The 27,940-nt window shown below is 47.6% G+C and overlaps 1 protein-coding gene and 1 long non-coding RNA gene across 2 annotated transcripts; both read right to left on the reverse strand.

The window, feature by feature from the left end:
• Positions 1–876: 876 nt before the first annotated feature.
• On the reverse strand, positions 877–18,768 carry UNC93B1 (unc-93 homolog B1, TLR signaling regulator). Its single transcript, XM_072639343.1, has 11 exons — positions 18,489–18,768; positions 17,884–18,025; positions 15,735–15,888; positions 14,422–14,583; positions 13,182–13,311; positions 12,323–12,416; positions 10,104–10,228; positions 6,367–6,549; positions 5,900–6,173; positions 4,982–5,100; positions 877–3,441 (listed from the first exon to the last, which is right to left on the reverse strand). The coding sequence occupies exons 1-11, from the start codon at positions 18,591–18,593 to the stop codon at positions 3,115–3,117; spliced, it is 1,815 nt and encodes a 604-aa protein (XP_072495444.1). The 5' UTR covers positions 18,594–18,768; the 3' UTR covers positions 877–3,114.
• Positions 18,769–20,497: 1,729 nt separating this feature from the next.
• LOC140524660 (uncharacterized) lies at positions 20,498–27,742 on the reverse strand. The gene is made up of 3 exons (XR_011973790.1): positions 27,330–27,742; positions 21,476–21,622; positions 20,498–21,299 (listed from the first exon to the last, which is right to left on the reverse strand). It is a non-coding gene; the product is annotated as an uncharacterized lncRNA (long non-coding RNA).
• Positions 27,743–27,940: the final 198 nt, after the last annotated feature.

A 27,940-nucleotide genomic window follows, 5' to 3' on the forward strand; every position in this document is an offset into this window, starting at 1 on the left:
ATGTCACAAAGCTTTACCTCAGCTCTGCACTCTCCGGATAGCTCCCTTGAGGCCCATGTACTAGACCTGGACTTTTTCTCCTCTTGATATGTCATCTTCTTACCTTCAGGGAGCACCTCGCTACAATGTGACCAGCATCAACTGAGGGACCCAGAAGCTCCTGACCTCCCAAGGTGAGGTTGCCTCCCAGATAGGAAACCTGCATCTCAGTCAGGTTCCTTAGTCACCTGTGCTCAGGAAAGGAAACAGAAAGCAGAAGGGACATCCAGGGTCTAAGGGGTAGCTCCTACTTATACCTGCTGCTCCTCTCCATCCCCTCACAGCAAGTTCCAGAGAGGACCATATGGTCCAAAGAGAAGAAAGAAAAGAGGCAAGTGAGTGAGTGAGTGGTGCTTCCTAGCTCTATGATCAATACTCTGACACAGGCACATCTTGCTGCCCTTGTGAGACCAGAGCCCATTATCTCAGAGGGAGGCCATCAATGCCGATCAGTGTCCACCCATCACTGCAGGTGGACAGTTAAGTAGAAAAGTGTTGAGCGAGGAGAAGAGAGAGAGGGTTTCAAGTACCTAGATTCTACAGAAGCCACAGAGTTTGATGGATGATCCCTAGCACAATTCTCTAACGTATAACTAAAGGGATGGTTTGTCTGGATTTAGAAATGGAGCTAGTGGTCCCTAAAAGGTAGCTTGGTCATGCCATAGTCTTTGCTTGGAATCTGCTTGAGCATTTTGCCAACTATAAATTTACCAGTCTGTAGCTCTTGGAAAACTGAGACACAAAAAACTCTTTCCGTTTCCTGGTATATAGTTCATGGGATTCATCTAGAGTGGCCTTGTGCCCTCTGACTATCTCCTCACTCATCTTGGACTTTGATTCTCTCTTTTTAAAAAACATTTTTTATTTTGAAATGAAAAAGTATCAAAAACAATCATTTGAATATACAAAGAACATAAAAGAGGATTATATATGAAACTGTCAGTTTCTGGTTTTTACAGTCTTTAAGTGCATGTTAAATTTAACAAGACAGTAACAAAACTACCCTGATGTTTGCATCCCTCCTAACCTTGTTTTCCTCTATGTACTTTTAACATTTTATTCATTCTCTCCTTTTTTTATGATCTCAGTTGCCATCCACTAATTTTCCCCATTTCTTCCAAATATAAGCCCACCTTCCCTTGTTAGGGAAGTCAGTAAATCGATGTGTAGAGTTAAGCCACACAAATCAACAGTTGGGTCATGCCTGAAAATATCATCTTCTGCCCCTCTTCTCAATCCTGTTCTGCCACATGCAGGGAGCTGGATTCAGATTCAGACTTTTGACATGAGGATTCATCCCCACCCTGGTCTAAGTTGTTGTGATCGTGGCCTCTGTCCCCCGACAGTCTTTTCCATTAGAAGGGAGCCTCCTGGAGGGCGAGGACTGTCTGGTTTTCTATTTGTAGTACGTTTGGTATATAGTAGGTATTTAATAAATGCTTCTTTTCATTACTTCATTCTGTTAGCTATTATTACTAAGGGGACTTGACATCTTCCTCCAAACCTTCTGAAGGTCGGCCAAGAAGAACAGAAACTAGGCTTTGTCTGCTTGGCCTCAGAGATCAGGGTCTATTTCCATCTGCAGTCTCTGTCCCCCAAGCCCAGAGCACACACAAACTCCTTCCTCACTTCAGCCTCGGAGGAGCCTCAACACTGACCAACAGGAAGTTCCTTCTCCCTCCTCTTCTATTTCCTTGTCTAGTCACATAATGTATCCTCTAGTAGAAGAGTGCAGGGGCTGGTGTTCATCTTGGTCCCCCCACCACCTGGGCAGTGTTTTGCACACAGTTGATGCTTAATCAGCATTTGTGAAATGTAATGGCAAGCTGGAATTGGCTTTCTAAGGATTTGCTATGTTCCCCATCACTGGACTTGGGTCTGCAGAGGCTGGTGGCCCCGGGAGGTTGGGGTGGAGGGGTGTGGACCTCTGTGGAAGAGACAACGATTCTGGAAAAGCTGGGCCAGATGCTACGAGGCCCCGTCCAACTTTAAGAGCCTGTGGTTTTCCTCAAAGACCCAGTAGGTGCAGAGCTTGCTGGCTACAAGGAGCAGCAATCGCTTTGCTCATCTCTGTGGAGATGGCAGGGCTTTTGTCCCTTAGACTGGGAGCTCCTTGAGGACAGGGTTGGCTCTTGCACCATGTCTGCTCGTAGTAGGCACTTAATGAAGACTAATTGATTGATTGATTGTCCAAGGCCAAGGAGTCAGCAGTCAGAACCTTCACAGTGAGTCCCAAACTCCTTTCCCCCAGCCACATTGCCTCCGGCACTGAACTGCCCTGCCCCCACCCCCAGGGTGCCCCTCCAGCTTGACTCAGACATATGTCCCTTTCTCCCTTCCGCCCCACCCCCCAGCCACACATAGGAAGCCAGAGGGATAACTCAGACATAAGCCAGTGATTGAAGTAATAGTGATTCTTCAAATGTAGGTGAAGCTCATGTCCCGCCAAGGGAATCTCAGAGGCTGGAGAAGAGGGACAGAGAGGTCACACTAACCTCCTGAGGGGGGACAGTGGGGAGCCTGAGCTCTGGGGGAACGACTGCCCCTCCCCTAGCCCCCAAGAGCCCAAAGTCAATGTAGGGGGGCCTCAAGTCCCCTTCCCTCCTAAGTCAGAATTGGCTGATTCAGGACTGTCACTAGGAACATCTGCCATCATGCTCCAGGGATGAGACTGGAGCAAGAGAAGCAGGAGCTCACACTCTTTCGACCAAGCTCGGGTCCCCTTCTGGCCACTGGCTTCTTCTTTGTCGTACTGAACCTCTCTTCCCAAAATGAATTCCAGTTAATTGGGGTTGTTGGTTAATTGGGAGTCTGGTTAGGGGTAGTTTTACTGAACCACACTGAGATCCTGACAACCTGAACAGGTACCAGTGGTTCCTCTGAGAGGCTACCCATTTCAGAGATGGGCCAAGTGAGTCCAGGAAAGAGAGGGTTTACCTCAGGTATGCCAAAGACTAAAGTGGGAAATCCTACTGGAATCCTGCAGCCTGGTGCTGCTCTGGGTGCCTGAGGGGAAGGAGGATGAAGGGGCCATGGGGCAGAGGGAGTACAGGCTCAGGAAAAGGTGGGCAGCAGCTACTCATGCCCAGGCCCATCCTCCCCATCCAGGGCCTGTTCATATGGGTAGCGCCTTCTGCCAGGGCCTTGTGCTCCTGCTTGTGGGGGCTCCCTGTCATCATCCTCATTGTCTGAGTCATCTTGGCTGCGGTCTGACCCCTGCTCGTTTTCTGAGCCTGTCTCGTCTGAGTTGTCATCTTCCAGGTAACGGTAGCCGCACACTTTGTGTTGGGGCCGGGGGATTCGAGGCAGGCGATAGGCTACTCGCTGCTTGAGCTTGGACTCCATCCACAGGTAGGAGATCACAGACACCAGGATAGTCAGCAGCAAGATGGCCAGTTTGGCCTGGGGGGAGAAACAGGGGCTGCTCAGGGGTTGCCCTTCGCGCCACCACACGCTCCCAACCCCAGCCCATTCCCCCCTCCTGGACATGCCCCTGACTCCAGCCCTGCTGGACTCAGCCTCCCCTCCTTCCCATAAGTACAAGCACTCACACTTCATGCAGTCGTGTCTCACCAGTCTCCCTGCTAGGAAGGCCCTGACTACCTGTCTTTCTAGGGTAGTTCCCAGGCCACCTCTTCCACAAAGCCAGGCCACAATGATGAGTCAGGGATGGTGTGATGGGGCTTGGATAAGGTGTCCTTTGAGGCCCTTTCCCCGAAAGGCCTGCCTCTTCACTTCCTGTCCAGAGCCCTCCCCACCACACAGCTGGCCCAGGAAGGCTCTTCTGATGCCCCTTTGCCTCCCAGGGACATCTGGAGGTCCTTAAGAGCAAACTCTACCACACTGCTCACAAGCTGGCGCTCAGTGAAAGTCTGGTATGGGACCAAGCAGGACAAGACCTGGTCTCTCCTTCGCTGTCCTCATCACTGAGCTTCCTTGGCAGTCAAGAGAGTCCTGGGTTCAAAGGTTTCCTCTGATACTTAACTGTGATAGGGGGTGGCAGTAGAAAGAGGCTGTAAAACCCTTCCCTCTCTGAGCCTTAGGGACCCTAGAGGCTAAGGAATCCAACTCCCTCATTTTACAGATGAGGCAACTGAGGCCCAGAGAAAGGAAAGTGACTTGACCAAGATCACACAGCTGGCAGGCCTCCAAGGCACCATTTTAATTCAGGTCCTCTGACTCCCATGATCCTCATTCTTTAAAGTGCTGAGTAAATGCTAGATAGTGGGTCAAGTGATTGAATGGCAAACTGCCTCCCTGGGTTCAATTCAATTCAAGAAACATTTATTAAGCCCCCACTGTATGCCCAGACCTATCTGAGGTGCTAGAGACACCAACAAAAATCAAGTCATCCCTGCCTGGAGGAACTGGGGGGAGGGGGAGCTATCAGAGGCATGTAAGTTGTGCACAGAGAGGCAAGCACAGGCTGTGTACAAAGTCATCGCAAGAAGGAAGTCAGCAGGGCCTGGGGGAGGGGGGAGGGGTGGCTGAGCTCATCGAGGAAGAAAGCCAGGGACTCTAAGAGGCAGGGGAGGAGGAAAGGCATTCCCAGCATGGGGTACGGCCTGTGCAAAGATACAGAAGCGAGAAAAAGCTGCTGTGAGGAGAAACCTGTAAAATGTAAGGGGCTTAGAAATGTTTTTACATGGTGGCAGAGTTCAGGAAGCATGAGGAGATTCCCCGTGAACTGATGCAAAGGGAGCAGACCCAGGGAAGCAGTCTGCACAATGACATGACCAGGAAAATACTGGCTAGGTTTTGCTCAGCTTTCTTTAAAGTTACAAGGAATGGGGAAGAGAGGGGAGACAGGTGCCTTTGGAATGCAAGCCGCATAGAAATAAAAGACTTTGATAAACAATGGAAATTGTGAAAAACAATTGACAAAAAGATAAGAAGCGATTCCCAGGGGGCCCTGCCATGAACACATACCACCTTGTCTCACCTTCATGGGCAGGTTGGAGCCTAGGTAGACCGCAAAGATGGCCAGGGCCTGACACCAGTGATAGATGGTAAAAATGAAATCTTGGCGCTCCTTATCTTCGTAGAGAATCCCCAGGAGGGCTGTGAGGGCAGAAGGCATGATCTGGCTGAGACCTCTCTGTTTCTAAACCCAGGGTCCCAGGTCTGGCCCTGACCCTCTGGGTTGGTAAGTGGGGTCCCCCATCTGGCCTTCTTACCCCCATCTTCAAACCCTAGGTCTGGGGTCAAACCCCCATGCAGTCCCACATTGACCTGATCACCTACAGTCCCTAAGCAGGGTCCCCTGCCTATCACCCCCATCTGAAATCTGGCCTGATGGCTCCACTCCTGTCTCTAAACAGATCTAGGTACATAGGGAGAATGGTAAATGGAGTCAGGGAGACCTGAGTACAGATTCTACCTCCAGTACTTCCTAACTACGTGACCCTGAAGAAGTCACTTAATCTCTCTGAGTCTCAGTTTCCCTGTCTGTAAAATAGGGCTGCTAATGGTAGCTACTTCACAGAGCTGTTGAAAGGATCAAATGAAAAACAGACCTAGGGTGCTTTGCAAACCTCAAGGCACTATAGAAAGGTGAGCTATCATCAGGGTGGGCAGTTAGGTGCCTCAGGAGATCTCGCACCAGGCCTGGAGTCAGGGAAGACTCATCTTCCCGAATCCAAATTCAGCCTTGGACACTTAGTGGCTATGTGACCCCAGGCAGATCACCTAAATGTTTGCCTCAGTTTCCTCATCTGTAAAACGAGCTTAGAAGGAAACAGCAGACCCCTCCAGTACCCTAATCAAGAAAACCCTAAATGCGGCTGAGTCAGACATGACTGAAAAACAACTCAGCAACAATGAGGAGGATGAGGATGTATCTCCCACCATCAGTACTCACTACTTATTGCAATCTTGTTGAGAGCACTGCCCACACCCCAGAGCACAGCCACCATGTAGAAGACCCAGCTGTGGCTGACGACCTTCGGTTGGGGAGCCCAGAAAAAGAAGCCAAGGATGAGCAGCAGGTGCACAGTAGCCCCAGCCACCAAGGGCACCTGTCGGGGCAGACAGAGCTGAAGGAGCCCAAGACTAGAGAAGAGCGAGGCTCCGAAGCCGTAGGCTGCCAGGATGGGAGCCAGGTATTCCAGCCCCATGGAGCACACGCCGTAGCCCTGTGGAGAGACAAGGGATGGAGGCCTCAAAGCTTCCAGCCGCTCCCTCCCTCCTAGGAACCAAGTGAGAGCCTCCCACATCCTTGCAGCACAAGACAGATGCCTGCAAACCACTGGCATTTGTTAAGGCTGTGGGACAGAAAACCCTGCCCTGGTGAGAGGGCCCAGAGTCCCCAGGGGCCCCCCAGTTTACCAGAATGAAGCCAGTGCAGACAAAGAGCACTTCGAAGCCGCTGTAGATGAAGAAAGGGAAAAGATGGCGCAGTCTGTAATCACGCATATGCTTGAAGGGGAGCTGGAAGATATTCCCCCAGCCCACGCTGCGAAGGTCGATCTCCTCCGTGGGCCGGTAGGCAGCACCACACAGGGCCAGGATCTAGAGGTAGAATCACATCACCCCTTGAAGCCCACATAGGACTTCTGGTGGAACAACCCTGCAGGGGAGGCTGAGCCAGTGGCCTCAACCCCACTGGACAGCTCTGGGTGACTGGGGAGGGACTCCCCCTCGGTCACACAGCTGGTCAGTGCTGGAGGCCAAGTGTGGGCAACAGTAATAATAAACAGTGGACATTGTCGGGTCCCAAGGTTTCCAAAGCACTTTACATACCTTGTCTCATTTGATCCTTACAACAACCCCATGAGATCAGGATAACATGCATGATTAGCCCCATTTAACAGATAAGGAAACTGATACACAAAGAGGTTGAATGGTCTATTTCACGGTCACACAGCTAGTGAAGGTCTGAGGCAGATTCAAATGGAGATTTTCCTGGATTCGGGATCACATACGCACTAAAAAGTTCTAGTGTGTTTTCTGAAAACACACTAGAGGTTCATTGAATCACTCTAAGTAAAATCAGCTGAATCTAGAAGATAAGAAGACAAAAACGCCACTCAAGAGCAAAACTGCATGAATGGAGCCCAAAGCCCTTTCCTGTTTAGAGCTATCTTCAGTGTCCCTGACCTCACCTAACCCCACCAATTTAGCTCTCACAAGCCCCAAAGCTTGTGACTCAGGGTCTGGACATATCAGTGACTCTGTCAGTGACCTGAAGGGTGACTCTCGGAGCCCACAAGAGATGGGAGTCCCTGATTCTACTTTGGCACGTGAAGGAAGGAATAGTGCGAATAGCGAATAGCGAATAGGAGAGAGAGAGAGCAGAAGAGTCCGGCAAAGAGGAAGACTCAAGAACCATAGCCTAGAGAAGAGAAACCCAACTAAGGACTGCCTGAGGAAGTTGTATACGTCAGGGTCCTCATCCTGGTTGGCCTTTATGCCCCTCAATCAAAGATGCTCAGCCCAGGGTGGGGATGGGGAGACAGGAAGCATCTGTGAATCAGGAGGAGCCAAAGAGGGAGAGGATTCTCAAACTCAAGGGAGAGAATATCGAGCAGAAGATCCAAAAGATCAAGAGAGGAAACCTGAATACCAGCCTAGATCCCAAGCAGACAAACGAGCAGCTGAAATCATACAAATGAAAGGAAGAATGAGCCAAACTTCAAGGGAAAACCAAAGAACTTTGAACAAATATTATGGTATGGAGGAAAATGAGCCAATCTTACTTCACAAAATAGAGAGTCTTGAAAACTCCTCAGAGGTTATGGAACAGAAGCAGCAAAAAACTCCAGAATGGGAAACAAAGACAGAGAGATGGGGGGGGGGGGGGTTGCAAGGGAGAGAGAAAGAGAGAGAGAGACACACACAGAAAGAGACAGATAGAGATAGATACAGAAAGAGAAATAGAGAAAGGTATGCAGAGAAAAAAAGACAGAGAGAGAAAGACTGTAAGAGAAAGACAGTGAGAACTCAAGAGAAGGAATCAGTGCTTTCAATACAGAATTTAAAAACAAAAATAGCAGAACAGCAAAAATTAGGTGCATAATGGAAGAATTCTACAAAGTAGAAGCTTTGAGAAAGAAAATAATCTATTTGAAACACAAAAATACTTCAGCAGAAGAAAATCTGGCAGAAGAGACAGAATGTGCAGAGTTAACTTAAGGACCAGAGATCTTTCTGAATGGCATGATAAACTAATCATCTAAATATCATCCTGTAGGAAATAGCAGAAAAAAACTATCCAGATCAAGAGAATCCACAAATCAGTGCCAGATGAAAAATGCACTTCAAACACCACTGCAAGTAATGGTTAAATTGGACGATTTTACTAACAAAGAACAAATTCCGCAAGCAGTTAAGAGAAAGATTTTCAAAAATGAACAACGCAGGATTATTCCACATTTAAGAGAAAGCACGGAAGAGAATGGAGTAGCATATTCCAAAAATCAAAGATACTCAAGCTACAAGTCAAAATAACTTATCTTGTAAACCCAAGTCCAGTCATCAACGGGGAAAAATGGATATTCAATAAAGCTAGACTTTCCTGACACTCCATCATTATGCCATGCTATCTCTCTAAGGCTTTTTCTATATACCACACTTCCTGCCTCTTCTGGAACATACATTATAACCTGAGAAACAGAACAAAATTACAGCATGAAATTTGCATAGCCCAGCTCTCTCAACTTGTAGCAGTAGAAACTCACGCTCAGAATGACAGAGTGGATAGCCTACTGGATTGGCTCAGGAAGTCCTGGTTTCTAATCTTCTCTCAGACACTTATTATCTAGGTGAGTATGGGCAAGTTACTTTAACCTTTCACTCCATATGGAAAATGGTAACAATTACAGCAGCTGCTTTACAGGGCTGTTGTCAGGTTTGAGCTGGATAACATGCTTTGCAAACCTTATAGCATTATAGAAATGTTGGCTAACTATAACACGACTATACCTGAAAGAAACCAAAGAAAGCCAGATGTACCACATTATTGATGGTCAAAAACTGGACACTGAAGGGATACCCTTCTATTGGTGAGTAGCTATCTAAATTATGGTCTCCGAATTTAATGGAATATTTTGTGTCATAAGAAATGATGAGAAGTTATCATTTTAGAGGGCACTGGGCAGACCTCTGTGAAATGATGCAGAGTATTGCCCATGGTTTGGACAATTGATACAATAACATTATACAGAAATAAACCAGTTTCTAGAGGACTAAAGAGGAAACGTGACACCAACCTCCTGCCCAGCAGGGGACAAACTGAAAATAAAGAATGATCCATGCATTTGGGGACATGGCCAACATGGGAAGGTGTTTTGTTGAATTAGGCATATTTTGGGGGAAGGTTTTCAAATTTTCTTTTTTTATTGTTCAGAAAAGGAAGGAGAGATAATAAATAGTTGTGAAAAGAAATAAGTATTGTAAAATGTCAGTTAATATTATTGCTTCTGTTTTCATTAATAATTTGTCTGAAGTCACAAGAATCATAAGACTCAAGGACAAGGGTCAGATCCAGGTTAGTCCTCTGATGCCAAGGGCTCTGAGTTCCAATCTAAGGATTTAGGTTGAGATCTAGGGATGTTCAGATACCCACCCAGCCTCAGTCTCTATCCATACAATCTACCCAATCCTACAGGTTCATATCCTACCCAGACCCACCTGGAGATGGGTCCTGGGCACCAGAGGGGCCCAGAGCCCCGATGACCTATACCACCCATAAACTTCTCCTCACAAACCTGCACTCTCAGGTAATCTTCCAGAGGAAATATCTCCCTACCCCATGAGCTCCCCAAGGAGAGTGTCCATGTCTGATTTTGCATTCCCACAGACTGGCTAAGCGCTGCACCCAGAAGGCACTCAAGAAACTTCTTGTACTGAACAGAGTTTGTTCAGCAGCTTCTTTGCGGCTAGCTTGTGCTGTCAATAGGGGACACCTTTTTGTGAAGACCAGGGATCCCCCTTCCCACAGGTATCCCTGTTCTCCACCCCCCATAGCCCTTCCAGTCCTATATCTTATAGTCCCCACACACACACTTCTTTTCCAGTTTTCACAAGGAGGATGGATGCCCAGCCAGGACTGAAGGAATCCCTACCAGCAGCATGGCCAGAAAGGCCACCGACATGAGCACACTCTCAACCACAATGAGGTTTTGGCTGTGGGGCAGTCTCTGGAGCACAGTCTTGTTAAAGCCAACGAGGATTCCATGGCTGTTAGTGCCTGGGGACACAAGAGGATACAGTCACAGTGAGATGGGACAGGAGTCACAAGGACTGAGGCAGTGACAGAAATGAAGCCAGTTTGCTCCAAAAGCCACCCCAGGCTGGCACTGGCACTGGCACATTTATGGGTGTGTGGCTGCTGTTTGGATCTGAAGTCACATGCTCTGTCTCCCAGGGGACCAATGCTTAGCTTCAATTCTCATCCAAAGATTGACCAATGGAGCTAGTCCAGAGCTGAGCTTCTCACCCTAATCCAAGCCCACGCTGAGCCCCAGGCCAAGGGCCCCAAGTTGAACCCCTGTGAGCTGTCTTAAAAACATGTGATGTTGCTCTTAAGGAGACCTGGGTAGGAAGGTGTGGATAGTTTAAGGCAATCTTCCCATCCTAAGATGACAGATCAAAGCATGTGGCCCACTTGGGGCTCAGCAATGTTACACTCACAGAGAAAGTGCTGCTGAGACACATGGAGCCCCAACCTTGACTCCACTGAAGTATCTGCCTTTCATGGACCAGGATAAACACAGGCTTTTGTACTGGTCCAGAATCTCTCTAAAGAGAACAACACTGGGGATAATCATTCCCTCCTCTCCAAACCCAAGCTGTCCTTCTAGGTCCACATTCCCCAGGAATTCTTCTCTGGCCACCCCAGTCTGCCTTAGTGTATTCTTTAGAAGCACAACCTACTAGAAGAAGGGGCTTCAGAGGCTTTCAAATCTATCCCCTTCATTTTACAGATGGAGAAACTGAGTCCCCAAAGGAGGAAGAGACTTGCCCTGGATCACAGAAGTAGCAAATTGGGATTCGAACTCAGATTGAATGACTCTAAGTTCATCGGTCTTCCCACTGTGTCATGCTTTCTTCTTGACCTCTGAAGACACTGACCATGTCGTGGCTCATACACGGCAGCCTCCAGCAATTAGACAACTTGCATGCTGATGGCCTAGTAAGTGTCTCTTGTTTGGTCATCCCCATGCTCGTATGCTCCCCCAAAGCTGTCCTGGAGCCTCTTTTCTTCTCCCTCTGTACCACATCATCTCTCTTGGTGATCTCATCAGCTGCCAAGGGTTCAATTATCATCTCTAGGCAGATGTCTTGCCTAGAGCTATATATCCAGCCCTCACCTCTCTCCTGAGTTCCATCCCACATAACGCTGCCTGCCAGACCCCACTTGCATGACTCTTCCTCTGCATGTGCTGCCCGAACCCACTTACTTCACTGTTCTCCAGAATGCCTCCATCCTCACCTCCCCTTCAGGACTCCCTAGCCTCCTTTAAGGCTCCATCTCTCACGTGAGACTGTTTCAGATCATCCCACTTATCAGTCCTCTGCCCCTCTTCAAATTGCTGTGTATTTGGTCAGCTTGTCAATTTGTTTTTGACTTATTTGTTATAAAGGAGGACTGGGACGTGGGGGGGGGGGGGCGTGGAGGCTGAATTACTAACAAGTAATTGATGAAAAAAAACTAGAAAGAAAAGCGCATCAATACAATATTGAAAAATACAGAAGAAAGCAAAAGAAAAAGCTCAGAAGGGGCCATGACCAAGCAGGGCAATTTTGTTACTGCTGTGTTAAAATTAACATACTTTTCAAAAAGAAACTCTGTAACTGAAGGCCCTGGTTTCCCATATAATCCACTTTTCTTCTTGGCCCATTGGAATACTTGTCGTAGCTGATGCTCACGTTCATGATTTTTTCTTAAACATTCTTAAATATTAAATATTTATTAAATATTCAGTCTACATGTACTTTGGAGGCAAGGTCTTGTTTCTGTCTTTGTCTCCCTGGTGCCTGGCACCATGCCTGGCATATCTTCACCATCATCATAGCTAACATTTCTACATCACCTACGGTGTGTCAGGCAGTGTGCTAAGCTTTTCTCAAACACTCTCTCATTAGATCCTCACAACCACTCTGAGAGGGAGGTGCCATTATTATCATCATTTTATAGCTGAGGAAACTGAGGCAAACAGAAGTTCTGTGACTGCACACAGCACATGCTTAATAGATGCCTGTAGAATTGAATTGAGACTGGGCACCCCCTTCCTGTCCCTGCCACCCCAACCCCAGTTACAGAGTTGGATTGCAGACTCACCACAATTATGCACATTAAAAAGAGTGTGGTTCCGATCATACAAATACCCGTTGAGGAAGAAGACCATGGGCCCCTGGGCACAGGCAAAACTCAGCTGCAAGAAAGGAGACAGGGGGGCTGCAGATGGTGGCTACATGATCCCAATTCATGCCCCACCTCCCAGCTAGGGGCTGAGCCCCACAGTCAGTCTCCTAGGAGACTTTATAGGTCATGGAATCCTAGACTGAGAACTAGAAAGACCCTCTGAGGTCAGCAAGTACAACTCCCCATCTCTCCATCTTACAGAGGAGGAAACTGAGATTCAAAGAAGTCAACTCACTTGCCCAAGATCGTACAGATAGAGATGAGATACTAAGGCCAGGGCCTCTCCAAATCCAGGCCTCTTTCTGCCACACCATGCTAGCTCCTCACAATAGGGTGATACTGGGCAATCCTGTCCCTGCCCCCAAAGCTGTTTAATGTCACAGGTGGAGGGGAAGGGGGGGAAGGTGCTACTTTTCTTTATTATTTGGAAATCTAAGTTTCCAGACATTATTATTCCCATTTTACAGAGGAAAAAACTGAGACTTCAAATGGTGGGGTGATTTATTCGCAGACACACTGCTACTGCTAGAGTCAGTCTCTGAGCCCTGGTCTCTTCTGACTCCAAACCCAGCACCCTCTTTTCTGTGCCATCCTCAAAGGCCTGAGCACCACCATTAAAGCCAAAGTCAGATGAGATGGGGAAACTGGATGGTAAGGATTTGGGGGCGGTGATCTTCTCAATGTCCCCCTCACCAAGCATGCCCCAGACTAGAAATTCCCCTGGCTCCTTCTCCCAAGGCTTCCCAGCCCTGCCCCCAGCCCTGTCCATGCTCACGTGGAAGAAACTATAGAAGATGGTGTGGAAAATGACAAGATAGGGGGTATGGGCCCCCCTCGGGGCCCGCCGCTGCTCCTGCACGTGCTCCTCCTTGTAATTCATATACTCATAGTATTTCTGCGACATCCTGACAAAGAACATGGAGCATTGGTACAGTCTCATTCCACAGATCCTCTCAGAAGCCTCTCAGCTGCTCTGGGAGCTGTCCAGGTGCTGCTTGCCCACCCTTTGCTTCCATCCACAGTCTTGACCTTTTCACTCTGTCTCATGCCACTCCCTGAAAGGATGCTCAAAACCCCCAGGAAACTGAACACCTCTCTTCTTCTAACACATCCGGACCTTTCCCCCTCTGTGCCCTTGCTCAGGGTGACTTCTATGCCTGGGCACCCCCTACCTGGTGATTTCAACTCACTTTAATTCAGCAAACATTAGGGGAAAAAAACACAATTTCCCCCATCACCCCTACCCCCATCCTCACTCTTACATTCTCATATGATGAGACTTAACATGGGCACAGAGAAGTTAACTATTTTGTATTTACTATTTATTGCAAACTAATACGATAATCATTTCCAAAGGAAAAGAGCATTGCCAGCTTGGGGGTGGGTCAGGAAAGGTCTCCTGTAGCAGGAAGTACCTGGGCTATGCTTTGCAATAAGTTAGGGACTTGAAAGGGCAGAAGTGAGGGAAGGTATTCCACACACAAGAGAACAGCCTGTGCAAAAGCCATGACCCATCCCTGCAAACCTGCTTCGAATGCTACCTCTTCCAGAAAGTCTTCCCTGGACTCCAAGATCTATAAAGACCTTCCTCCTCAGAGCTGCTATTACCAGCCCTGTGTAGGCATGTCTCTAGTACATCTGCCATGTAATATTAAATATCGGTATTATCTGTGTTGGTATCTGCTCTCCCTTCTAGCCTGTAAACTGCCCCCGTGCCAGTCCCCAGCATGAGGCTCTGCACATAGAAGTCATAACTAATAAACATTTGCTGAAATGAACTGAGTTAGATCCCCATGTTCAGGTGAAAAAAATGGAACTTGTCTGCATGACCCCTTTGGAGCCCAGGACTCCAGGCTCTCTTGGCAGTGCCCAGTACACACACACACACACACACACACACACACACACACACACTCTACCCTAGCCAGGTGAGGCAAAGGGACCATGTGGCCACCAACATATCCACACCTCCGCCCCCTGCCCCCAGCACCCCTGCCCAGCTGGCCCATGCTCACCGGGTGATGTAGTTCCCCATCGAGGCCCAGAGGGGCACAATGGCCACACCCAGGGCAACTGCAGAGGGCACAAGTGTGTAGTATCGCTCCCAGTAGTTGGTGGAGACAAAGAGGGCATAGATACCCACAGCCAGGAACATTACCCACTTGGTGCCAAAGAACCTGCAAGGGAGCAGAGCCTTTCTGAGTCAGTTGTCCTCTGCCCTCAGCCCTGGTAGACCCTCAAGGCTGGCACCAAGTCCAACCCATACCTGGCAGTGGCCATCCAGCCTCTGCTCCAAGACCTCAGTGCCAGGGAAGCCCCTTCCAGCCTGGGATATCTTTGGTCCCCACTTGGCAGCAGCCTACCCTTCTGCCCCAAATCTCTGAATCACTGGCATTGTCCACAGAAGGAAGCATGGTTCAGGGAAAACATCATTGCCTCTGGGGGCCAAGGCCCTGGATTCAAATCCAACCTCTGATTCTTATGCCCTGTGTGACTTGGGCAAGGCCCATCTAACTTCTTTTGGCCTCAGTTTGATCATTTGTGAAATGGAGAGGTGGCCTCTCCAACTCTGGGTCTCAGATCCTATGACTCTGTGAACCTCAGGACCCTCTCCAGCTCCAGAAAAGACAGTAGGAGAAGAGAGGGCAACAAAAATATCAGCCTCCACTTTACCACCAGGTCTGGATTCTAGTTCTGACTGCTTCAAACTCACTGTGTGACCTAAGCAAATCTGTTCCTTTCTCTGGGCCTCAGTTTCCCAAAGGATAAAACAAGGAGATTGATCCAGCTGTGAAATGCTGTTACTCTACATCTTCCTCAAGGGAGTGAGGTCAGACTGGCATGGTATATTCGTTTAATTTAATAAGCATGTATTAAGCACCTACTGTGTGCAGGTACTATGTGATGGACTGGGGAGACAAGGACAGAAATGAGACAATGCCTTCCCTCAAGTACCTTCTGTGGGAGGGGATCAAACACAGACCCAAAGAAAGACAAATTATATATGATTTCAAGACACAAGGGATGCTACTAACTGGAAGGGTGATGGTAGAGAGGAAGACCAGGAAAGGCTTCATCTGAGGGCTGGCCCCTGGGCAGAGCCCAGAGAGGCCCTAGGGATGTTCAGAGGTAGCCCTACAGAGGCAGGGCATTCCCAGCCTGAGGCAATCTGGGACAAGGCAAAGAGGCCTCGGAACTCAAGGAAGAGCTCATCCTGGCCCACTACCTCATCAGACAGAGGAGGAACTGAAGCTTGGAGGGGGTCAGTCTCTCAGGGGGCAAAGTCAGCAGGCTCAGGGGTCACTTTGGTACTGCTGCCCACACCCACCTAATGAGCACGGGAGTATACAGCAGAGCCACCACAGGGGTCACGTTGATGCCCATCAGCATCTTGCTGTCAATGTCGGGAAGTCCCATGCTGCCATATTTCACCTCTCGGTAGGTCTCGTCATAGTGGAGAATCATTTGCATCTGTAGGAGACCTGGGGGATTGGGAAGGAGGGCTTAGGCCTAGGCCCAGCCAGCAGCACCTCCAGGCCAAAGCTCCATGAGCTAGTCACCCCATTCCTGGAACCCCAAGGAGACCAGAATGGCTATGGCCCTGCTTCAACTGGGGAGGACCAGGTGGGGAAGAAGGAGGGACATTGCTCTCAGGAGTCCAGAACCCAGTTCAAGCAGTGGTCTATGGACTAAGGGGACAGATCACAGCACCTCTTTGCCCCTAGGGGCCCACTGCTGGGGAAGGGCAGGAATTGTTCCTAGGAAGAATTAATCTCACTCACCAACCACACACAAAGTCCTAGCCACAAATTGGGTTAAGAACACATACAATTGCTATCAGACACAGAAAGGAGTCAGTGGGGGGCAGACAGAGAGGCCAGGCCAGAGAGGTCACTCTAGAACCTCAGGCATGTCCTTTCTCTTTTTTCCTCAGCAAAATGAGGGAGCTGGTCCCTATTTTCTCTTAGATCCCTCCCAGATCTGACATTCTATGTTCTTAGGTCCCTCCCATCTCACATTCCATGTTCTAAGGTTCTTCTCAGCCAAGACATTCTATGTCCTACTTTCTAAGTTCCCTCACAGGTCTGACATTCTATGTTATAAAGTCTCTCCCAGCTCTGATATTCTATGTTCTAAGGTTCCCTTAGGTTCTGGCATTCTAGGTTCTGAGGTCTCTCCCAATGCTGGCATTCTCTGTTCTGTTCCAAGGTTGTTCCCTTCCAGGGCTTCCAGCTGAGGGGCAATGGTCCAAGCAGTCCCACACCCAAGGTGGCCAAGATCAACCTAGGGGCCAAGGGAGATGAGGCCCCCACTGCTCCACCCACAGCAATCCCACCTCCTGCAGCTGCTGGGGGAGAGGAAGTGGAAGAGGAACTGAGTCTCTGCCCTGTGGTCCAGGGCTGCCTGGGTCAGGGTCTCCCACCAACTGCCCAGGGCCTGCTTCCTCATCTGCCTGTGAGAAGTCCAGGAGAAATGACTTGCTCAGACCTTGGCCCCAGTTGGAGTGGAAGACCCACCCATCCTCTCCCCTCCCACCACTAAAGTCTTCCTAAGTCTGACCAGATGCAGTCTAATAATATCAACCTCTACAGACTGCCAAGTCTGCTCTCATTGGCCCCTGCCAGGCCCCACCAAGAGGGAGGCTGAGAAGGTGTGATCAGGGAGGAAACTGAAAACTGAGAAAAGGGAAGTGACTAGTCTAAGGTCACCCAGGGAGTAAGCATGGGAACTGGTCTGCAGCCCAGCCCTCTGCTGCCTGTGGGACAGTTCCAGAACTGAGGAGACAGCTTGGACCAGGCAGGCCAGGACTACACCAAAGACCCAACCATACTATGTGGGTCTGGACAAGGAGAGCTTTTCAAAGCTGCTTCTGTGAGGGGACAGAGCTTCCAGTCCTGACCTCCCTCCTATCTGAGACCTTTGAACTCAGATACTGGGCATCCTTGGGGGCCTGAGCCCTGCCCTGCCCCCTCCCAAGACCAACACTCTCCTTTGGGACACACAGGAGGTGATTATTGACATCCCAGGCTTGGAACAAGTCTGTCAGTCAGTCATTCAACTAGCATTTATGAAGTATCCCCAGAACCTCAAATGAATGAATGAATGGATGGATGGATGAATGAGGGCAGAGCCCTCAGCCTGGGGGTGGAGCTGGGAGACAAAGGTCAGGTAACCCTCATAGTCTAATTCCTTTGGGAGCTTGAGGGATGGGGCTTTGCCCCAACTCAGTCCCCACTGGTCTCCTCTGGCTGCAGCCAATGCAGCTGGATCTTTGACTGAAAGTTAGAAGGGACCTGAGGGGTCATCTAGTCCAACTAGATCATTTTAGAAACGAGGAAACTGAATCTCCTTGATGTGTCCAAAATCACTCAAGTATTAAGTAGGGGAGAAGGGATTTGAACCCAGATTCTCTGACTCCAAAGGTAACCTCTGGACCTTGGTGGGGAAATGTGGAGGGAGTCCCATGGATGTCTTACCCAAGTACACACTGTAGGTGAGCATTCCCCCAATGCTGGCAACCACCACGTTCTTGATGACGCCCAGCTTTTTTCTCCGGTAATATCTGCGTTCTTCTTCCTCCTCGTTGTAATCTGGATAGGCCCCCACAAACTCATCCAGCTATAGGACACCAGCACAAGAACTGCGTCAGGCTAAGGCTCCTCACTTCCCTGGCCCCAGCCAAGGTGGAGGGAGCAGCAGGAGTCCCTGGGATCCTCTGGGAGGTGTGGTCCACAAAACAGAGGCCACTCTGGGGTGACCACCCTACCCACCTCCCTGCCTCCACCTAACCCAAGACAGACACTAGGGCCTTAGTTGGGGCTCCCTAAGATGGTAAAGTCATGCTTCTCCTTTCCCTTCCCCATCAGTATCCCTGGAGCTCCTGTATCAGGAAGAGAACTTAAGACCCACCCCTCCATTTATAGATGGAGAAACTGAGACCTAGAGAGGGGCATGGGGCTTGTTCCAAATAACCCAAGGTCTACAGGAGATAGCTGGAACCTGAGACCCCCAAGGCAGCTCTCTTTCCCCAGTGCTTCTCCCACGGGCCGGGGCCCGGCTAGCCTCAGGCGGCTTCTAGTACCTCTGGCCCGTCCGGGAGGCCCCCGTCTGGGACTCCAGCTTTGGGTTCCTCCGCCGAGAGGCCGGCGGCTCCAGCCACCGGGTAGAGAGGAGGCTCGGCCTCCATGCCTGGCTGTGGGCGGCTGCTGTCCGACAGACTGTTCGTTGGTCTCCCCAGAGAGCGGATCTCCCGACGTCCCAGCCCAGCCCGGTTCTCCAGCTGCTGCCCCAATACCGCCTGACCCCAAGCGCTCTGAGATCACCCAGTTGTGCTGGCCCTCCAGCCCTCCTGCCCCGGGCTGGAGGCGGGGGCGGGGACAGGGCGGGGGCGGGTCCGGGCACCGGGAACCAGGAACCAGGAACCAGGAACAAGAACGCTCTCCTGTCTTCACCCAGGCACCTAAGCTCCTAGGAGTCGGGAATCCCTAAACCGGGGAGAAGGGATGACTGCCTGGTCCAGGGGAACCCTGCCTACCGTGTCCACCTTCCTCCTCCCCGCCGCCGACCCCCGCGGAAGGACCAGACACCCCCCAGAAGACTGGATTCTAAGTCTGCCCTCTCGTTTGATAGATGGGGAAACTGAGGAGCGGAGAGGTTGAGTCGCCTGCCCCCAGGCCACACAAGCACTCAGTGGGATTCCAACCCAGATCCTCTGACATTCATTCAGCAAGGATTATGTCAAGCTAGAAGCTGGAGAGCAAGAAGGTGGTGGGGTGCCCGGAGAACTTGCTGGGCGCTGTCTAGAAAGAGCTAGTAGGTTCAGATCTCGCCTCCGATACTTCCTAGCCGTGGAATCACCACGCCTGTAGCGCCCGCTCTGGGGCCAGCTCAGATCAGTTCGTCCGGCGTTTACTTGTCCAACCTCAGTTTGCTCCTCCGTAAAAATGGGGATGATAACAGAACCTGCTTCCCAGGGTTCTGATGAGAATCAAATGAGATAACGTAGAAGAGCTACACAAATGCTTGTTACTATTAATAACAAACCTGTTTTCCCCTTATGTCACATGAAGGGGGTGGGCACGTGCCCAAGACCCTCTGGCCCTACTGCAGTCTGTCGGGCAGGGTCACTAGGAAGGAAAAGATCTCGACGAGGGTTTACAGGGCATCTAGTCCGGCCCCTTCATTGGACAGATGGGAAACTGAGACCCAGAGAGGGGATGTGACAGCGCTGAGGTACCAAGATCCGTAAACAGCAGTCAGGATTTGAACCCGGGACTTCTGCCTCCCCCTGCAATGCTGCAGATCTCAAGACCTGAGGGCACCCTGAAAAATTAGGCAAAGCTTCCAAACTACCCCCCCAAAATGAAATACTTTATTAAAAACAATACTGAGCATCGAAACAACCGATGCTACATGCTTAGTTACATTGAAATGAATTTCAGCGCATAAAGAAGCATAGTAATTTTTCCATCCCTCTCCCTAAGTCTTAGTAAAATTCTTTGTTCATTCTTATTTGCATCTAGGAGGTGCAGTGGATAGAAGACTGAGCTTGGAGTCAAGAGTAAAGTTTAAATCTGACCTCTGACACTAGCAGTGTGACCCTGGGGAAGTCACTTAACCTCTCTGCCTCAATTTCCTCAGCTGTAAAATAAGGACAATAATAGCACCTACCTTTTGAGGTTATTTGGAGAACCAAATGACCGAATATTGAAAAGTACCCGACACATGGGTCCTTCAAAAATGCTTATTTTCTCCCCTCCCTTTTCTGTTCTCTTATATGGAAAAAATTAGTGTGTTCCACATGAGGAACTTAAAGATTTATTTCATAAAGGTCTTTCCAGATTTCTTTCTATCCCCCAGATTGACTAGTCTTCATTTCATTATAGTATTTCCTAGCAATAATATGCTTGTTGTTGCTTCCAAGTTTGCTTTGTTTTTGGCTTCCAAGTTTGGGGGGGGTTGGTTTGGTTTCATTTTCTGGAATTCCATATAATGCTACTATTACAATATTTGGGTCAGAAGTTGGGGTTTTGGATTGTTTTGCCTTTGATAACACCATCAGGCTCTGTTCCTAACAATGGAACCATTACGTCAAAGGGTGTGATTATTTTAATAATCTTGCACTGAGGCATAGTGAAAGAAAAATGAAAGTGTGTAATAATGAAACCAAGATATGGAATGCATTTCCCAGAATGCTGGGCCCCAGAGAATGATCGTTCTATGGAAGAAGTTTCCAGGACTCTATGTCCCATGAGACTGTGTGTCTGCAGCACAGGCAGGTTGTGTTGTGGGAAGGCAAACTGAGTAACGCCCCAGGAAGGAGAGAAGCCAGCCAGTGGGTTTGGAGTCTGCATTATCTAAGGCTGCAGGGGCAGCATCCATCCACATAGGGGCGCAGCACGTTGCTTAGACAGAGACAAAGACTTTTCCCATTTTGTCAGGAAATGGTAGCCCTGGAAAAGCTACCCCTGTGGAGAAGAAGGGAAAGAAGTGTTGAGATACTCTTCTTTTGCTTTGTTTTCTGTATCAAGTAAATATTTTGCTTTCTCAATGTGTACTTCCTGCCTGGTCTATTAACAAGACACAAGTTGATTTCCCATGACCTTGGAAAGTTACCCAGGTCTCAGCTTTTGGTCATTTCCACTTATCATGGAGCCACATCTGGATTTTTTAAACAACAAAAAGTTGTATGTCACATCCGTCTTCTTTTCATAAAACAGTCTACAAGCTGATGGCAAAGGTGGCATCTTGTGCCTCTGTTGAGATCCCCCATTCATCAACTCAAATTTGACCTCACTGGTGACTTCTGTAGTTGATAATTAGCCTGCTTCAGTCACGATTGTGTAGAGAGAATTTAATGATTTAGTCTTACTTCTGTTGGACTTGATTCTCACTGAAAAAAAGTGGATATGTTTATGCAAAAAGAGATTCACCAAAAAAAAAAAAAAAGATTCAATGATTTTGGCCATTATTTTGAGCTTCAACCCCCAGAAGAGCAAATCCTTCCTGTATGGATGTGACCCCATAGTAATTTCTTAATACTATCTTTCTTACACCCAGGGGACTTACCTTAGATCTTAATGGATTTGGGGGAGTCAAGTTGAGACTAATTGCACTACTACATCTCATTAGCTGGCCACATTTGGTTGCAGTTCATTCAAAATCTTTTTTTTCCAGACAAAGGTACTAACAGATCTGGAAAACATTGCAGTGTAACTGTGTGGAGGCAATGTTGTATAATTGTGATAACTGCGATAGTATTAAACATCAACAAACACCAGCATTCCCATATACAAAGAACAGAAAAGAATGATTGCATATGAAACCCACCTCTCTATTTCATAGTTGGCGTTATTTTTCAAAATCCTATAATAAATTCCACATGTCTTTTCCTGCTTATCTGTCTCTTCTGCTCATTTTTTTCAGTGCCACAATGGTTGTCTTTTCTTTCTTTCTGGCTGTTTTCTCTTTCTTCACAATCCTCACTGTTCCCTTCTCTAGCCTACATCCTTCTCCCCCTCATCAAGAAAACAAACACATCTTTGTCACAAGTAAGCATATTCAGATAAAACAAAGGCACACATTGTGTTCTCTGTCCTGCACTTTGGAAAAATGCTTCCATATTAGGTACATTTTACTAATCCAAAATACCGCACCAGGGCTTAGCACACAGTGGGTGCTTAATTATTGTTAACTGAGTGATTGACTGACCTTCCCCACATTGAATTAAATTAAACCCATAGTTGAGTGAAAGATGGCTTCCACCCAGGGGACTTATCTTAGATCTTAATGAATTTAGGGGAGTCAAGTTGAGACTAATTGTACTAATAGATCTCATTAGCTGACCATATTTGGTTGCAGTTCATTTGAAATCTTTTTTTTCCGGACAAATGTGCTAACAGATCTGGAAAACACTGCAGTGTAACTAAGTGGAGGCAATGTTGTATAATTGTTTTGAGGTGACATTGTGTAACTGTGAGCCCAAGTGGCATTGAGTAAGTATGTGTGTTGAAAGGTCATTCTGTAATTGTGTTGAAGTGGTGTGCACCATGGCTTCTCAGGTGGTTATTAGAGACCTGGTGCTTCAACCACTAGGACAGATCACTTTGAAGGATACACGCTGCATGGATGAAGATAGTAATAGATAACATTTATATAAGACCTATTATGTGCCAGGCACTGTGCTTTACAGTTGATCATTTGATCCTAACCCTCATTTGATCCTCACAACCCTGGGAAGTAGGTGCTGTTATTATCCTAATTTTACAGTTGAGTAAACTGAGGTATACAGAAGTTAAGTGACTTTCCCAAGGTCACACAGCTAGTAAGTGAGCTCAGGTCTTCCTGACTCCACTGCACCACCAAGCTACCCAGAGGCCACTATTGACCAACTTTCTGCCATGCTGTGGTATAAAAGGTCTTGAACAAGATCTATAGAAAGGGAGACAATGCAGCTGTTGCACTGTATGGGTTTCCTGAAAATGAAACTTTCCCAGCTCCCCAGAAAAGGGATGTTTATACCAAAGTCACTGGAACCTCCCCTTCTGGTCACAGTGTGCTGAACAAGCAAAGGTCCAGCATAGAAAAAGAAGAATGAGCTGCCAAAGATGTGGGAGGATGGTTGTGGAGTGAGATGCCCATCATTCTGGATGGGTATCGACCAGCAATGGAGGCTCGGGCCATAGGACAGTCCAGCTGGGGTGGGGGAAACCCTGTGGTCAATTAAGGCTATTCTCAGGGTGTCATTTTGATAGCTTTTAGACAGCTACCCAGAACAAAAATAGACAGTTGAGAGTCTAGGAGCTCCTGCATGAAGAATACCATCAAGAGGAGTAATGGTTGCACTGTCCATGGATGACTGGGGAAGCTAACCCAGGTAAAAGGGCATGGCCAGGAACCACAGAGGCTCAAGGTTAGCCTCCCACCCAAGGCCCTCTACTCTTGGGGGGAGGGTGGGAATCAGAGTGACGTGGTAGCATCCTGAACCACACCACTGGGAGGCAACCAGTAGGTCATTAAGCATTTATTAAGCACCTATTATGTGCCAGGAGCAGTTATAAGCGCCGAGGGTGCAAAGAGAGGCAGACACGCAATCCCTGCCCTCAAGAAACTCACATTCTAATGTCTGAGACAACACACAAAGACCCCCACAGGACAAGTGGGAGGTAATCTCAGAGGGAAGGAATGAGCATTGAGGGGTACTGAGAAAAGCCTCCTACCAAAGGTGGGATCTCAACTGAGTCTGGAAGGAAGATGCTGAGATGAGGAGTGAGAGCATTCCAGACCCCAGAGCTGGCAGGTGCCAAAGCAGGTATGTGGTGAGTGTGAGTGACTCGTGGAGTACAGAGAGGGAAGTAAGATAGAAGTCTGGAAAGGGGGAAGGGGAGGCATGGAAAGGGAGAATATTTTCTATTTGGGCCTGGAGATAACAGGGAGCCACAAGAGGTATTGAGTAGGGGTATGGTCAGAGGCATGAGAATAATGGCTGATGTTTCTACGTTTCTGCAGTCATTTAGGGTGTGCAAAAAGATTTATTAACATTGCCCTCTTTCAGCCTCACAACCCAGGGAGGGAGGCTACATTCTCCCTGAAGAAATTTGTCTCCATTTTACAGATGAGGAAGCTAAGCCTCCAGGAGAGAGGTAAAGTAAGTTGGCCAAGATCTCACAGACCCAATGCCTACTACCCCGCACTGCCTCTCACAAGAAGGCCAACCATCCTGTGGTCACAGGAGCCCTGCAAGACACTTTGTAAGACCTGGCTGTTGGAGGCCAGTCTGACTCTGCCTGGATTTCCTCTCCTCTATTATAGACTTAGTCAGATACTACTGAAAATGACCAAACAACCAAAAGTGCTTCGTAGATAGGCACAGATAAGTGGCATGGGGGATAGAGTGCCAGGGCTGGGGTCAGGAAGAGTCATCTCCCAGAGCTCAGATCTGGCCTCAGACACTTATTGGCTGCATGACCCTGGGCAAATCACTTAACCATTTGTCTCAGTTTCTGGTCTATAAATGAGCTGGAGAAGGAAATGGCAAACCACTCCATATACTCCAGTATCTCCGCCAAAAAACAAAACAAAACACAACAAAAACAACAAAAAACCCAAATGGGGTGGCAGCTAGATGGCACAGTAGATAGAACTGGGCCTGAAATCAGGAAGACCTGAGATCCAATTTAGCTTCAGACACTTACTAACTATGTGAGCCTGGACAAGTCACTTAATCAGTCACTAAAATGACCACAGCCCTTGAGTCAGAGATCTCACTGCTAGGTACATACCTACCCACACACAAAAAGACTCCAGATACACAAAAGGATTTATAGCAGCACTTCTCCTGTGAGAGTAAAGACCTGGAAAGAGTTGATGCTCACCGAGGAGGGAATGTCTGAACAAGTTATACATGAATAGAACAGAGTCTGACTGTATTATAGGAAACAAATCTGAGAAACACAGAGCAGTATGGGAAGACTTCCATGAACTGATGCAAAGTGACGTCCACAAAGCCAAGACACTAAGACAGCCACACAATGACTATGTGGTGTTAACCCAAGGACAACCACCACCGGAGACTGCATCTGATTTTTTGTGAGTCAGGCTTGGTCCCAGAGAAGGGATGGAGAAGACCAAGCTTCCCATCCTACTCCTTTGTGAGGCGAGACTCCCTAGGGACATATCATTGCCAGACTCTTTTGAAATGTATTGATTAGTTTTGTTAACTTTCTTCTATTCTGCTTTTACTTATTAAAAATGTGCCCAGGTAGGAGAGTGACATGAGAGTGAGAGAGAGAAATAGCAAAATGTCCAGTTTTCCTAGAACAGAGACTGCCTGAGGCTGGGAAGATGAAAGGGAAAGGAATTTATGGAGATGGCACCTTAAAAACCAGGAATGTTTAAAAGGCTAGAAAGAAGGAGACTGGCAGAAATCATCCAGAAATCCATGAAGCCAGAAAGGAAAGGATGAGAAATGGGGAGAGATTTGAGGTAGGGAAGAGCCCCATCAGCAGGCTAATGCAATCATCTAAGAAGTCAATTAATCAACCGATAAACACTTATTAAGTTCTTACTGTGTGCTGGGATACCAAAGAGGCAAAAGACAGTGCCTGTCCTCAAGGATCTTACAATTGAGGGGAAATACCATACAGAATAAATAAAAAATAATTAGTAGAGGAAAGGCACTAGAATTAAGAAGGAATTAGGAAGGCTTCCTGTAGAAAGTAGGATTTTAGTTGGGACTTAAAGGAAACCAGGAAGGTCAGTAGTCAGAGTGAGACTGGTGACCTTGCACAGCCCTCCCTCACTCAAAACAAAGTCAAGTGCAAGTCATGTCATCATTTCTCTAATGTCATGGTCTTTGAAAATGAAGGATGAATGCAACAATGTGTGTATATCTTCTCCAAATGATACTGCTGTTACTGTGCATGAATTCTCTCAGCACTTCACTCTTCATTGTTTCATGCAAGCCTTTCCATGTTTTTCTAAAATCAACCAGCTTGTCATTTCTTACAGCACAGTAGTATTCTATGACTATTATATGCCACAACTCGTTCAGCCATTCCCCAGCTGAAGGGCATCCCTGAAATTTCCAGTTCTTGGCCACCACCACAAAGAGAACTGCTATAAGTATTTTATAACATATAAATCCTTCTTTTTTCCTGATTCCGTTGGGAGACAGATCTAATAGTGGTATTGCTGGGTCAAAGGGCATACCCAGTTTTAGAATTCTTTGGGCATATTTCTAGATTGCTCTCCAAAATGGCAGTTCCACCAACAATGAATGCATTCTAGTTTTTCCATATCCCCTCTTGAATTCATCATTTTCCCCTTCTCTCATTTTAGCCAGGTGTGACTGACAGGTGTGAGATGGTACCTCAAAGTTATTTTAGGGTACATTACTCTAATCAATAATAATTTAGAGCATTTTCCTTATGATTATGGATAGCTTTGATTTCTTCATCAAAAAACTGCCTGTTCCTATTCTTTGACCATTAATTGGAGAATGACTTTTTTTCTCATAAATTTGACAAAGTTCTCCATATATCTGAGATATGAGATATTTGGGAAACTCTAAATTTTCCCCCAAATTTTCTGCTTTCCTTCTAATCTTGGCTATTCTGGTTTTATTTGTACAAACTCTTTAATTGAATGTGATCAAAATTATCCATTCTACATCAACCTGAACAATAAGGATCCAACTAAAATGAGAACAGCAAAACTAATGAATGTGAACTATTTCTGCCCTTCTCCAGAGTAAATCACCTGGGGCAGCCAGGTGGTGCAGTGAATGGCACTGGCCCTGGAGTCAGGAGGACCTGAGTTCAAATCCGATCTCAGATACTTGATACTTACTACTGTGTGACCTTAGGCAAGTCACTTAACCCCAATTGCCTTGCCTTTTGTCTCCAAAAAACAACACTTTTACAGCTGCAGTCTCATCGAGCGCACATGGTAAGATTCTGTATGCCACAGACATGACAGGATAGTCATACCACTGGGAAGCTGGTCCTGACTGCTCCTATCCTGAAGTAACCACAACAACTGCACCCATGGCTCCTCTCTTGCCCCCTCTAAACCCTGACAGACTAATATATAGTCAGGTTGTCAGATTTTTGTCGATGTTGCTTTCGCTTAGCCATGGAGCTATTTTAACCCTTGAATTGTGAAATCACCATTTACCAAAACTATTATGACAAACATGTCAAAAGTTCCGTATCCCCATATTGGCCACCTCAGATGAAAACTGAAAACTCCACAAATGTCAACTAGCTTTTGTTTCCTCATATTAAATATAAAACCCTGTGAGAAATCTAGAAATCCAAATAAAAATAGCATAGGCTTTTCCTAGATCATAAACAAAAACTCTTCGTGGGAAAGCATAGGTGATGACAAACGGTCACCACAGTCACTTTAAAATGAGACTGACCAAAGCTGCAGAGCTAGTCAATGGCTCCTCTCCTTCCTCCATATCTCCCACTGGTGTCCAATGTCCACAACGTCAGATTGTCTTTCAGTAAGTACATCCATGGTGTACTGGTTTTCTAGGATTCATCGCTTAATGTGTCCAGTTCCACAGTGGCTTCATCTTTCTCTGCCAGGGAGTAGGCTCTTTCTGGAGAGTTCAGGATTTCATAGTAGGACGTTATTTTCAGGGTCAAACCCAATCTTAGAGGAAGCCTGGGTCACACCTCCTTTTGCATGATTTCAAATGCTTCGTGGGTGATAAGCTTGTTGGGATTGATCCGCTGAGTAGTTATCACCAGCCTCTATCTCAGCCAAATAACAGAAGTGGTCTTCAGTTTTGAAATAGAAAACTTTGTTTCTGCTTGGAATCAAGAGCTAGAGAGAGAGAGAGAGAGAGAGAGAGAGAGAGAGAGAGAGAGAGAGAGAGAGAGAGAGAGAGAGAGAGAGAGGTGTCATGGCAGATATCTCTTAGCTTGGTTCTGATTTTCTCTCTGCAGCCTCAGGCCATTCGCTTAGCACCTTCTGTCTTTTGCTTAAGACTCAAAACCATCCTCACCAACCACCTCCAGGCTC

This window comes from Notamacropus eugenii, chromosome 2 (genome assembly GCF_028372415.1).
Source record: "Notamacropus eugenii isolate mMacEug1 chromosome 2, mMacEug1.pri_v2, whole genome shotgun sequence".
NCBI classification, from domain to species: domain Eukaryota; kingdom Metazoa; phylum Chordata; class Mammalia; order Diprotodontia; family Macropodidae; genus Notamacropus; species Notamacropus eugenii.

What these genes read in the sequence shown, in the direction of transcription:
- UNC93B1 (XM_072639343.1), bottom strand. Translation starts at nt 18,593, where the DNA reads ATGGAGGCCGAGCCTCCTCTCTACCCGGTGGCTGGAGCCGCCGGCCTC. An exon ending in GCCTCCCGGACGGGCCAGAG is followed by an intron (nt 18,026 to 18,488) that starts GTACTAGAAGCC and finishes GGTGTCCTATAG; the next exon opens with CTGGATGAGTTTGTGGGGGC. An exon ending in TCTTCTATAGTTTCTTCCAC is followed by an intron (nt 12,417 to 13,181) that starts GTGAGCATGGAC and finishes CCTTTCTTGCAG; the next exon opens with CTGAGTTTTGCCTGTGCCCA.